Source organism: the organism of the source record quoted next, unplaced genomic scaffold, assembly GCF_019419815.1.
Source record: "Pyrus x bretschneideri cultivar Hongxiangsu unplaced genomic scaffold, Pyrus_bretschneideri_v1 Contig20, whole genome shotgun sequence".
In the NCBI taxonomy this organism is placed as follows: Eukaryota; Viridiplantae; Streptophyta; class Magnoliopsida; order Rosales; family Rosaceae; genus Pyrus; species Pyrus x bretschneideri.
In genome coordinates, this window is record NW_025999502.1 from 5,453,074 (window position 1) to 5,467,731 (window position 14,658).

General features: G+C 39.6%; 1 protein-coding gene across 1 annotated transcript; it reads left to right on the top strand.

Moving 5' to 3' along the window:
- The first annotated feature begins 6,427 nt into the window (after positions 1-6,427).
- LOC103960268 (fasciclin-like arabinogalactan protein 10) lies at positions 6,428-8,784 on the top strand. The gene has a single exon (XM_018650627.2). It carries the CDS (start codon positions 6,459-6,461, stop codon positions 8,565-8,567), a length of 2,109 nt encoding a protein of 702 aa, XP_018506143.2. The 5' UTR covers positions 6,428-6,458; the 3' UTR covers positions 8,568-8,784.
- Positions 8,785-14,658: the final 5,874 nt, after the last annotated feature.

Consider the following 14,658-nt stretch of genomic DNA (forward strand, 5'->3'; position numbering starts at 1 on the left):
AAGAAGAAGAAGAAGAGAGAGAGAGAGAGAGAGAGAGAGAGAGAGAGTAAAGTCATGATGATTAAAATAGCCTAACTTGCTAATTACAAATGGTTGTGTGAAGACCTATGAAGAAATTTCCCAAATTTTAATCTTGCAAAACTAACATCTACGTGATTACTGATTTTCACGAAATGTAGACTTTGGAGACGCAGTGAAACCTTTCTCAATTAAAATAAGTGAAAAGGTAGATGGATTGAGGAACCCAAACCCAAGTGATAAAAATCTCAATTAAATTTCAGACGAGGTAGGATTGAAATATGATTTCAATCCTACTACGTAACAGTGAAGAACTAAAACAAATATGCAGATAAAAGGAACAAATGGTAAAACCCACACACAATGAGGAAAATCGATGAATACAACCGGTTAAAGAATTCACTGAGGAATAAATACTTTTGAAGACTTACCAAGATAAACAATTACCACCCTTGAACTTCTCTCTTGTACTTATGTTCTTGTAGCACGCTGTCCTTCCTTTGCTTTCTTTAAGATGAACATTGTGGATGTAACTTTCGTACACGGTTGGATTGATGAAATTTCACCAGTAAGAGAACAAACACCGTTAGTCTAATTAATGAACACCACGAAAAAGGGGAGGGTGCCAGCTAAAGGGCATCTGATGCCTAAGTTAGAAAAATAGTCGAGAGAAAAGAGAACTTGAGAGAGTTATGAGTAGTAAGTGGTGATTACTGTTTCATCTGTTTTACCTGGCTATTTATAAAGAAAAACCCTAGACAACTGGGAAGGGAGGCTACACAGCATACTAGGCAATTCTCAATAATATAGGTAGTCTCCACAGTCTTGCTAGCTAGCAGTCTTGAAGGTCCATGTTGGTATGTGCGTAGTTGAGCCAACCACCCAAGGGGAGACTCTTCAGAATCGGTGCCTTACCACCATTGGACCAGGTATGGCTGAATACAAGACGTATTATAGATGGGCCGAAGATCCGATGATCCGCGCCCTGGACGGCTTGGAGAGCCCATGGACCATTAATGGCATGAAAGACCAATTACCTTAGGGCACACTACGTCTTATTCTCTTGGAGTAGTTATGTGGTCTACTCACGACGTCAAGAGTAAAACCGCCATATTGAGAATAATGTCCACGTATCCTTTTATCAAATGTGGTTAATTTATGTCTCCACAAACACAATGCACACAACAGGCCCTCCTCACGAGCAAAAAGTTTGCACAGAGCTTCTTCTAACAAATGATTGTTTATGAATGAATGTGATAGTTAAATTTCTAAAGCCTCAGAAAGATTTACGATGAAACTCACTTTTGCTCTCAAATGCAATATGAAACTCAAGGGTTCTGCAAGCCATTTTTTAGCGATGTAAACCCGGTTATTTAAAGGGACTCACAACCCTAAGAAATAGGACTACATAACTTTTATTAAACACATAATTATCTTTCCCTTAAATAACTAATTAATTATTCCTATTAAAGAAATAGATTAGCTAAGTATCATAATCCTATAAAACTTAATTACTCAATTGTGATCCCTAAATGAATGCATATGAATCTTACCATGGGATATCCACGAAATCTGCTCTTTTATTAATGAATTGTCGTGCACCCAAAGTCTTTGACACCTATACCTCAGACTTAAGACTAGTATGAAATTAGGGACTAACTAGTTAAAATTTTTAGACAATGAATACAAAGATTAGTTCATCTTTGACCTCTCTCAAGTCTTTAGGTCTCTATTGTGGTCACACGTCAGGAGAGAGGAGAGGTGGATAGTGCAAACCGGCTTACAGCCACGTTTGCTAAAGCCTAGAGCAATCTTCCTTCTTGCAGTTTCGATTAATTTAGTGTAGATTAAAGCATCTCGAAATAATTAGGCAAAATAGATTTGCATGCAAGTCAAATGTGGCTCCAAAGGACTAGCAAATGCCTAGGAAAATGGATTTACTACGCCACGAAAGTAAAATGCGCCCTGTAATTTCAATTATCCTATTGTTTTTCACAAACAAACAAAAAAGAGATGGACAGTGAAATATTTGCACCTCCAAAGCTCTCCCAATTTTGTACAGGCAAATTCTAATATCACTAACTACGCTCTACAGTTACAAATGTTAAATTGTGCTAAATCAAGACCCGTGACTATGCAAAGTGATTGCTCAATCGAGACTAGGGTCACTTTGGAGTAAAGACTTAACAATGTACAAATTTTAAAAGCTTTTGAATCACTAAGAGCATGTTTACTTGTACCAGGAATCGATATGAAACGTATTGATTATTTTGTCTAATGCTGACATCTATGAGTTTGCTAACGCAAACGGAATGAAAAAGTAAGTGGGTCTGTCCTTGAAAATTGTGAATGTAACACCTAAACAGACAAGTATTGGATCACCAAGAAGGGTCGTTAAATCACACCTACACAATCAGGTAATATTCGTATATCTCACTCATGATCCTCTCATATAAACATGTCCTCGTATGATTTGGGATCTTTGACTTGATTTTTTTTTGTCTTGGTATCATCTATATCGAGGTTCTCTTTATTTCAACAAGTTTTTTAATTTTCTGGTGATCACACGTCTTCTTATGTATGACAAATTTTCAAGTCAAATACGTGATATGGAGCACGTGTAGCACACATGGTACAACCTGCTCTCATACCATGAAGAAGTTGGGGTTCCATTAGCTACATGGGGATTCATCCAACCTCTTGTAAGTCTTTACAAGGTTTCTCCTTTCATCGATATGAGACTCTTTTACTTTCACATTTTCACAGTGAAAATATGTCAAAAGTTGTTTCAATTATTAGATGACGCTTTACGCAGTGGAGGAAAACAATAATATCTATGCACTTGGGCCTGATGCTGGTTCGATCCTCACCCATCCTCCTTCTCCCTAACATTTGACAATTTAATCTACTACCGCTATCGTCTGGAAAAAAAAAAAGAAAGTTGTTTCAATTAGTTTTAGATTTTTGGAACTACATGTCTAGTTTTGTAACTTCACGTGAAACTAATGAACAATTTGTCTGTACGTATTTAAACAAGCTTCGACCCACCATCGGTTTTATCGACCAAGTTTTCTATAAATACCTCTTTTTCAAATCCACGAATATATCTCATACTATTTAGTGGTTTCTTTCTTTGATGATGCTCACTGATTCAGTACTTGGGACTTCGTTTTTTGGTTTTAGAGTGAGGAGCAAGAAGTGGGGGAAGAGGGGCAGGGAAAATGGAAAGCTAATGGTATACTTGAGCCGGTTCAATTTACATCAATTAATAACATTATATCGTTGTAGAATTGGGTGGCATGGGAGAAATTGTGGACAGAGTGGAAAACAAGGCTCGTGGTTGCGAGGTAAATTTATTCACTTGTTATTTGTTTGTTTGTTTGTTTGTTCTTTATTTTTATTTTTTCAATCACTACAGAATTTTCATTACTTGGTAACATGCGCTGAAGTGTATACGTTTAGTTTTCTGTAAAAATAAGCACATCGATCATCATCATACATATTTCATTAATGTATTCGTGTGTACGAATTTGCAGATACAACTACTTGGCCCTGTAAGTACTTCTAAAGAATCCCATCTATCTTCCTCCCATCTACCCGGGAGGTTCTCGCTTAAGGCAGCTTGGTCATGTCGTCCCCATCATTCTGCCGAACAGTGCGATTTTCCAGCGGATTTTCTGCAGGCATCATGTTTTCCATTTCACAAAGATGTCCACAGGCTTGATGTCCCTTTCGGAGGGGAAAAGTCTCGAGAACTTGTGGTGATTCCTGTTGCATTCTTACTTCTTGCTCATGCATGGAATTTACACAAGTTCAAATCTTGAGGGAATGTACAAAATATAGAGGAAAGTTGAAGGGCTGTACATGTCACAGGTCAAAAGAATTAACATACTCGGATCAGCGCAGGGATTTCACTCTGAAACTAGCAAGTTGTCTCAAACATGTTACTGTTTTTATTGCTTAATATTTCTGTTTTGATCCTTTGTATGCCTTCTAGTATTGCGGTTTATCAGAAAACAAATTGATACGTAAATAAAGGAAAATTATTTGTTAGTAATACTAGCCTAGTATTACTGGCTGGTTCCTAAAAAAAATTAACGGCTCAATGTAATTTTAGATTAAAATTCAAACAGTCTGCAATGTAAATACAAATGAATGTTTATTTAAGAATGTAAATAGTCTTTTCCTAAGTTGAATGCAAATAATAATAATAATAATAATCCACATTTGAATGTAAATACAAAATTGATTATCTAGAATATTCGACCACGTGAAATTGCAAGAAAATTGAAATATGTGTCAGAGCTGTTACGATTAGCCTTAGATTTTGTGTCATTTTTGCAACTTCACATCAAAGTAAAGCAATTTGTCTGTATTTTTTTTTTTTAACAAACGGTATTATCTACACTAAAAAAGTGGGGTGGGGATAAGTCTCATAATATGATAGCAATAATGTGGTTCAAATTCATCTTTGGCGATAATCGAACCTAAGACCTAATTTGTCTGTATTTAAACAAAAAGATATGATAAGCATACTCTTATTTTCTTCTTATACTCTTAAGCTTAATCATGTCCGTTATATGCGTTTTATTTATTTGATTTGATGGTAAAAAATAAACAAAAGTGTCTGAGAAACGAAAAGAAAAAAGTTAACGGTGGGTAAAAGTCAGCTTCCTTGTACAAACGTAGAAGCCAATAATCAGTTTTCACGTTTAGTGGGAGGAAGAAGTGGAGGAAGAAGAGGACGGAAAAACGAAGGTGAAAGGTAAACGAAAGAGGCGGTAAAGTTTACCCAAAGTTAAATGCACATAAGACCCGGACTGTTTGTGGTCTCTGCAATTGCCATGCAAACATATTATTTTGACAATAATTTTTTTTTTGAGTGTGAATCTGCCAACTCTATCCAATTTCCTTACATTTATCATATTATTTACTATGGCCACCCCAAAAAAAAAATACTTAGAAAACCCACCTCAAAGAATCAGTTTGGATCTCATAATTATTTACATTTATCTTAATTATTTACTACTACCGCTTAAAACTGCAGAGTCGTTAAACTTTTAAACGTAATTAATTTGATTTTCCTGCAGATTTTCATCTGGCATCTACAGTGTTGGTTATTCGGAAGAGTTAATGTTCCATCCTAAAATCAATTTCAATAAGAGATTAACCTAATTTGTTGTAAGCTCACACAAAATTTCTTTATTTTCTAACCCGTTAAGCTTCATACATGAACTAATTAACCTTTGTAACATGAAAAAATTATTAAAAAACAATTAACAATAAAGAGTGGCTCAGCTCTTCATAAGTTCTTAAATGGTTTCTTAATTTACAGATGGAGAACAACACTTCACGCCCTAACACTACTGTTGCGAAGGTGAAATAAATATCGTGAAAAAATTTGACATGAGATAAAAAAATATATTATGTAGCGAAAAAGTTATTGGGCATATGCACATGTGTAGTTATAAAAATGTACTAAATTGTTGGTTTATTTTTAGATAAGTTTCAAGTGCGAAAACATTGTCAACTGGGACAGACCGACTCTTCCTTTACCATGACCATCCATCTCGTCCTTCTTTTTCAACCAAACAATAACATGTTCCTGCACATTTGGCGGGGCAAAGACTCACTCTTCCTCAAACACATATAAATAGATCCATCTTTCAACCCACTCGTAGGCACCTCTTTCTTTCTTTGTCTGAACTTCGCTCCTCTATCTGTAATCAAATCTCAAAATGTATTTACAAAAGTTCAATGCACCCGTTGCTTACCTCCTGCTATCTTTCCTTTTCGTTTTCTTTTCGTCATCGTCTGCATATAACATCACGGACGTTCTCAGCAAGTACCCTGATTTCAGCATCTTCAACGACTACCTCACCAAAACCGAAGTTTGCAACCAGATCAATGAACATAGAATTATGACTGTCTTAGCTGTCAACAATGCTGCCATGTCCTCTTTAGTAGGAAAATCAATGGACGTGATCAACAAGGTAATACGCATCCACGTGTTTCTGGAATCCTATACCCTCACCAAGTTCAAAAGCTTGCCTACATCACAGACCACCCAAGTGACCACACTGTTCGAATCTCTTGACCAACAACGCTACTTGAACATCACAAATGGGGACTCTGTCTCAATTGTTTCCGCTGCCGGTTCTGAAAAAGTGGAGGTAGTTCGGGACATTTCTCCTGATGACATTTATAGGATATCAGTGGTGCAAGTTAGCAATCTAATTTTGCCTTCAAGCTTAAGTAGTTCACCGTCTCCATCAGCATCTTCACCAACTCCAACACCTTCTCCATCATCACCTTCTCCAACCCCGTCACCTTCTCCATCAGCACCTTCTTCATCACCTTCTCCAACCCCGTCACCTTCTCCATCAACACCTTCTTCATCACCTTCTCCATCAACTAGTTCTCCATCCCCTTCATCATCCATGTTTAACATCACCCAAATTCTAAACAAGTACCCAGAATTCAGTATATTCAACGACTACCTAACCCGAACACAAGTTTGTGACCAGATCAATGAACGCAGAACCCTTACGATCCTCGTGCCCAATAATGAAGCCATGTACTCTTTAGTAGGACAACCAATGGACATGATCAGAAAGGTGCTAAGCACCCAAGTTGTACTGGACTACTATACCATCTCGAAGTTCCACAACTTGCCTGTTTCGCAGTCCACTCGAATAATCACACTGCTTGAAGCTTCTGATAAACCAAGTGGCCAACAGGGTTTCATGAATGTCACAAATGGAGATACAATCTCGATTGTTTCAGCTGCTGGTTCTGACCAGGCATCAATAGTTCGAGATATTGCTTCTGATGAAAATTATTATATATCGGTGGTGCAAATTAGCAAGGTAATAATGCCCTCAGGCTTTATTTCACCATCTTCATCACCTTCTCCATCAGTATCTTCACCTTCTCCGTCAGTACCTTCACCTTCTCTGTCAGTACCTTCACCTTCTCCGTCCTCTCCTCCTTCATCACCTACTTCATCAACTCTCAATATTACCAAAATTCTAAATGACTATCCAGATTTCAGCCAATTCAATAGCTACCTGACCGACACCCAAGTTTGTGACCAGATCAATGTGCGCACATCCATCACAGTCTTTGTGGTCAACAACGCTGCCATGTCCTATTTAGTTGGAAAATCAAACGAGGTTAAGAAAAGGTTATTAAGCCTCCACGTTGTTATGGACTACTATACCTTTGATAAGTTTAAAAGCTTCCCTAACTCCCAAACCACTCAATTGACAACATTACTCCAAGATACTTTCCAATCGATTGGCTTTGAAGGTTTGTTGAATGCCACAAATGGGGACACAGTCTCGATTGTTTCTGCTGCTGGTTCTGAGAAAGCAAAGGTTGTTAAAGATATATTTACGGAGAACTTGAAACTATCAGTCGTGCAATTAAGCAATCTAATTGTTCCTGTAGACTTAAATAGTTCACCTTCTCCGTCAGTACCATCTCCATCTCTTTCTCCGCCAGCACCATCTTCATCTCATTTATCTCCTTCTCCATCAACCTCAGCACCATCTCCTTCCCCTCTTCCTTCACCACCATCAGGTCCTTTTGACATCACCAAAATTCTAAGCAACAACCTGGATTTTAGCCTCTTTAGCACCTACTTGACTCAAACCCAAGTTGCTAACCAAGTCAATGAACGCAAAACCATGACAGTCTTCGTGGTCAACAATGATGCCATGGCCTCTTTAGTCGACAAACCCATGGAGATCAAGAAAAAGGTATTAAGCCTACATGTTATCATGGACTACTACACCGTCCAAAGTTTCTACAATTTACCTGCTTCACAGACAATTCGAATAAAAACACTGCTCCAAGTTATTGACCGACCAAGTGGCCTACAAGGCTTGGTGAATGTTACAAATGGGGACACAATCACAATTGTTTCAACTGCTGGTTCTGACCAAGCAGTGGTTGTTCGAGATGTTGCTAATGATGAACGTTCCTATATATCAGTGGTGCAAATTAGCAATATAATACTCCCCTCAAGCTTTATAGCACCAACCCCTTCGCCTTCTTCAACCCCAGGTAAGGCACGATCTGCTGCACCAGTCCAGGCTCCATCTGGCAGCCCTGTACCTGAGGCACCAAAGCAAGGCGAAGCTCCACCACCATCAAATGCAACATCACCCGACACACCAAAGCAAGGGGAAGCTCCACGAGCATCAAATGCAACAGCACCCGTGGAACCAAAGCAAGGGGAAACTCCACCAGCATCAAATGCAACGGCACCCGGCGCACCAAAGCAAGGGGAAACGCCACCATCTTCAAATGCAACAACACCCAAAGCAGCAAATCAAGGCGAAGCTCCATCAACAAATTCACCAGCATCCGACGTACCATCGAGTTTAGATGTTGCACCCAGCTCAGAAAGTACTTTACAGGGTACAACATCTGTTGCTCCTACCCCATCTGGGAGTCCTGCAAGGTTTTCCGTTGACTGTGCTTCATTTATAACTACAATTTTGGTAACTGTTTATTCTCTAACTTGCATTAGACTGACTTGAGTTGCAAGAAAAATGTGGTTCATGATCTTAGAATAAGGAAGAAGAATCGCATGGTAAAGCAAGCAGGTGATTGAAATTTGTTCTTGGTAGACAAACGATACACATAAGCTGCGAAAAATGTGTGCATCTTTCAGTTGTATTGTGTTAATTAGTTTCTAGTGTTGGAGTTAGTCATTTTTGTAGTTGATTGTATCAATTTTGGCATTGTTTTGCAAGAAACAAAGCGCTTTAGCAATAAAATTTGTTCATTGCATTCCATTTTTCTTTGCAAACTTTTCAATGGTTCTGAATTCAGAGCTTGATTTTCTACTTTTCTTGATTTTCAATGGATTAACCCATTGTCGTTTGAGGAATTGAAATCAATTTTGAAACTAAACCAACTTTTGGTTTTGGACAACCCATTGTCGTTGTGGGTCAGATCACCAGAAGTTGCTAAGCAACCTATTAGTTCCCACCCTTCTATTTGTAACAAAGGCCACAAGAGGAGTCTAGGTTGATTGACTTACTGTGGTCAGGAGCTTTTGCCGTCTGCAGTCATAAGTTTTTTCCATTTACGGTCTCTTTGTTATTGTTTTACACAATGATTTTTAATTATAAATTTGTTCTTTACAAAATTATAGTTTTATTCGATAATGATATTTTGGGAAAGAAAATTAAAAGTACAAATATGTCTTGACACACCCCGACCGAGATCAAGGCATGTTGGCCGTCACGTGGAAGTGACGTAACCATGTGCATAGTGCGGAAGCTAATAAATAATAATAAAAGTACGAATAAATAAAAACCAGCTATACACAAAGTAATACCATACATGTGTAAGCGTAAGTGTGAGAAACAAAGTTCAAAGCACGGAAGACCTAATGCAGTCCGGGAGAAACAACACTAAATAAACACACCCAAATGTGGTCCTACACTGGTGATAATCTGTCAGATAAGCCGGGAAAATCCTCTGGGGAGCCACAAAAGCGCTAGCCGAACTAGAACATGGAGGGGCGCAAAACAGAAAGCGTGAGTGGGTAAAAACAAAGCTTTTCAAAAATCATTTCATAAACAAAGTTCTAACCCCTCGCCGTAAAACCTATATACCTCCCAGAAAATAAAATATATACATATATATATAAGTCATGCTCAGAAATATGCCATGCCAAATGCCTCGAAATAAATGCAAGTACTCAGGTAATTCCAATCCATGCCATATAATCTGTCAGCCGGAGTCACCTAACGTGACCTGTACAGCTGAATCTAGAGCTCAAATCTCCAACGCACTAACTATACCTGTACACGAGTCGGAATCACCTAAAGTGGTCTGTACGACAGGACTGGGTGTATAATAAGTACGCTCAAGTGCTACGATCACGTGAAGACTAGGCGAATAATCGCGGGTCACCTACGAGTCGAAACCACCTAAAGTGGTTTGTACGATAGGATTGTGCACCTAACTTGGATCCAAGATGAGCGTGTGGTGCGGGAGGTGAACATCACGTGAAGGACTGTGCCCAACTCTGGGAGGGAGCACTAATACCGGGGGTGCAGGTTATAAGTTCTCTATGCATCTCAAATCACTACTAAACATAAACATAAATCATAACTTACCTGTTACTTACATGTGTGTCCGCAACACCAACACACATATATATATGCAACTAATAATGCATAATTAAATGGGCAAACATAATGCATGGCGTATAAACGTATAAACGTTTCATTTCACTTTCTGGGAAAAACATAAGTATATAGGTATATACGGAAAAACCAAAAGCCCACTCACTGGTATGTAGAAGGGTCGTAACCCCTTGCCTCGAGTGACTGCGCTCGTCCTCAGGAGAGGTCTCACCTATAGTGCACATCCACATGCCCGGGAGTGATCTTATATGTATATATCCTACCTGCCGAGGCCTTTGGAGCTCACTGCTTCGGGTTCGTAGAACTCCGAATAAACAACTAATTCCCAAGGGTGACCATCAGGAAGTTCTCGTGTGATTCAAAAATAAACCGCGGGCGTGGTGGGCCCAAAGCGACATATCGGCTCCGGCCGGAATCATCCCACCCGGGCCGGGATGTGACAATTTGGTATCAGAGCCTAACCCTGGTCGCGAGTGTGTCGACGAGGACGTCGGACCCCAAAGGGGGGTGGATTGTAACATCCCACATCGCCCAGGGGAGTGATCCTTATATGTATATTCCTATCCTTACCTAGCACGAGGCCTTTTGGGAGCTCACTGGCTTCGGGTTCCGTAGGAACTCCGAAGTTAAGCGAGCTCGTGAGTTCCCAAAAACAAAACCGTGAGGGAATGGTAAGCCCAAAGCGGACAATATCGTGCTACGGTGGTGGAGCGGGCCCGGGAAGTGATCCGCCCCGGGCCGAGATGTGACAATTTGGTATCAGAGCCTAACCCTGGTCGCGAGTGTGTCGACGAGGACGTCGGACCCCTAAGAGGGGTGGATTGTAACATCCCACATCGCCCAGGGGAGTGATCCTTATATGTATATTCCTATCCTTACCTAGCACGAGGCCTTTTGGGAGCTCACTGGCTTTGGGTTCCGTAGGAACTCCGAAGTTAAGCGAGCTCGTGAGTTCCCAAAAACAAAACCGTGAGGGAATGGTAAGCCCAAAGCGGACAATATCGTGCTACGGTGGTGGAGCGGGCCCGGGAAGTGATCCGCCCCGGGCCGAGATGTGACAATTTGGTATCAGAGCCTAACCCTGGTCGCGAGTGTGTCGACGAGGACGTCGGACCCCTAAGAGGGGTGGATTGTAACATCCCACATCGCCCAGGGGAGTGATCCTTATATGTATATTCCTATCCTTACCTAGGACGAGGCCTTTTGGGAGCTCACTGGCTTTGGGTTCCGTAGGAACTCCGAAGTTAAACGAGAAGGGGGCTAGAGCAATCCCATGATGGGTGACCCACTGGGAAGTTGCTCGTGAGTTCCCAAAAACAAAACCGTGAGGGAATGGTAAGCCCAAAGCGGACAATATCGTGCTACGGTGGTGGAGCGGGCCCGGGAAGTGATCCGCCCCGGGCCGAGATGTGACAATATGCGAAACAACTATAAATACGTTAATTTTAAAGCACATAACCAACATTACGAAATAACTTCTCATACAATGCTCAAATGGGGTGTATGAATACACCAACGTGATCTACTCATCCTCACGAACATCCCCGTATTTTTAAAATAATTTTCTGACGACGCATGCGCCCCCACGGGCCGGCCAAGGCACGGCCACATGCGCTGCCCATGCGCAGGCACGGCCACATGCGCTGCCCATGCGCAGGCACGTGTCTGGCACACTGACGGCGTCAGTTAACGCCGTCAGGAATATTCCGTTAACTCTGACGGATTCCGTTAACGCCGTTAGGAATATTCCGTCCAAACTGACGGAATATTCCGTCGTCTTCTTCGGCCAACCTCCGACGCCGGAAAACCGGGAAAAATTCAAAACTTTGTATCTTCTTCGTTTTTCAACCAAATTTCACAAAATTGGTACCAAAATGAAGCTTACAACAAGATGAACAAATCGATACCACTTTCAAGCACTAAAACCCATGGAATCTCGCCGGAGAAAACAGCACCAACTTCGGCCAAACCTGTAACTCACGATCCCGATGTCCAAAACCTTTAAACGAACCACCCCGAGCCTCCTAAAGACCTCACCAAGCTTCCTACAAGCTTGAAATTCCCAAAAACACAAGAATTAACTTGTGCATGAACAGTGACCAAATCGGGAGATCCCGTGTTCGATGTGAAAACAAAGGTATCCTTACCTGAAATGGGTATGGTTGAACTCCTAAGGACCTCACGAGCACAACTGTGTAACTTGTTTCCTCGATCTGTGAAGATTTCAAGGGTTTTGGGTGGTGTTCGTACGAAAAGGATAGGAAAGGGAGAGAGAGAGGGGCTCGGGATAGGGCAGAGAGAGAGAGGAAATGAGTGTGGTGTGTGTGTGTGGTCCAAACTCCACCAACCAAAGCCCAAAAATAACCACACAACGAAACAAACATACTAAAGGCAAAACCATTATTTCACCCCTTCGATACGAAAAGTCCGGGATGGGCTGTCACATGTCTGGTACTTAAATTTAAAATGTAAAACTTTGGAGCTGTTTGATAACCATTTTGTTTTCACTTTTCAACAAAATAAAATGAAAACTGAAAGCCATACTTGAAAAAACTATAAAAAGTTGCAGCTGTTTATAACAATTTGTTTTCAATTTTGAAAAATAAAATAAAATAGAAAACTGAAAATGGTAAGCCTAAATTTGAAAACTTAAAAAACTTCGCAACTGTTTAATAACCATTTCATTTGGCTAAAAACTCGTTTTGTAACTGTACAATCAGTTTTTAGGGTTTCCAAAATTTGGCTTTCAATTTTGAAAAATAAAAACCAAAATTAAAGTAGTTACTAAAAGAGTTTTCTTTTCAATTAAATGAAAATTTAAAATTTTAAAATTAAAAAAATAAATCGGGCCTCGTTTTGTTAATGAACATCGCCGTAGAACTGATTAGTCTAACTAGAAACATGCAATCTTATTCAAACTTGATTCTTTAGCAAAACGAAATGCAAAGTTTTTTGGCCTGCAGTTTTAACACCAAATGTGAAGCTAGTTGGCTACAAATCGGTTTTCATAAGGAAGCATAGTGAGAAGAATGAAGCATTGCAACCTCATTGCGCAAGACTTCTTTAAATTCTCTAGGATTGATTGCGAGGAGACCTATTCCCCGTAGTGGACATCATAACATGCTGCTACCTTATCAATTTAGTAGTTTTTGAAAAATTGAATATGCAATTTATGGAGGTGGTAACCACTTCTCTCTATGGGTAAATTATTAGAAGCTTATTCAAAGTCACTACCAAAGTCAAATTTTTAGAAGCTTGTTTGAAAAATTGGTATGTGTAAATTATCTGAATTGCAATGTTTGTAGTTCTCAGGACAAGTTTTGTTAAACTCAGTGAAACTATGTCTTGAAATATATTCATTTGACCTTAATGTACCTTTTTTTCGATCAGAATCATTTTATCCCATTGGGATTGTGTTGCCTAATGAGATTTTGATGATGCACCCATTCTGTGTTGGTCATACCTTTTTGTGCTTCCTACTTATCCTGAAAATGTTAAGTGTTGACATATTGCATTGACTCAATTTTCTTCTTAGATTATGGGTTTTGTCACATCTTGGGTTTTACCATAACCAGATTTTGTGAGACTTACTCTTATATGCATTCCCCTATTTGAGACTTACATTTGCTATATATGTCAACTAAACGAGACGACTTCATCAACTACTTCTAGATCATCCATGGAAATCTGATACACCGATTACTTGAGTAATACACACTCAAGTGGAAGTGTTGAAGTTCTAATTTAATTAGGAATGTGATTTTGTTGATCATGATAGACTGTGTTTAAGATTATCTTCTAGATGTTTCCTATAAACTTTCGCCTAACATATAGGGCAAGTAAGCTATGTCGACTATAAATAAAGGCACAAGTGATGAAAAAGATCCTCACAAAAATTTCCCAACTCTCTGTTTTTCTCTCTCTCTCTCCATGTGCCGCACCCTCTCCTCTTCGCTCACTAAAATAGGCCAACAACAAGGATCATTTTTAAGAAGAGAAAAAACGTTTTTACTTTTATTTTTTTTAACTACCTACCATATTGAAATGCTATTAAATTTCCAACGAGAGTTGATTTAGTTGGTAAGGATCATTCTCTTTGTTAGACCAAGGTTTAGGTTCGAGTCTCGCTGCTTGCAATTCTCCTTGATGAGCACTCTGTAAAAACCAAAAAATAGGGCTAAGACCCCTCTGTAAGTCCTTCAAAAGACTTGTGGCATGGACTGGCCCTGGGATGTGATAGCTTCCCTTCCACCTAACTTTTTGTTGCTGAAAAAAATGCTAATAAATTATGCTATCTTATTTTTTTGACAAACTGTAAATAATCTTCACTACATTCATGTAAATTATAGAAAAGAGAAGAGTTGAATCCAGCATGTAATAGGTTGTAGAAGAAAGCCTTATCTACTTGAGGCAATCCACTAGTTGCAAATTAATTAAACCACTTTTGTGTTCACGTATTGGCGTCTGT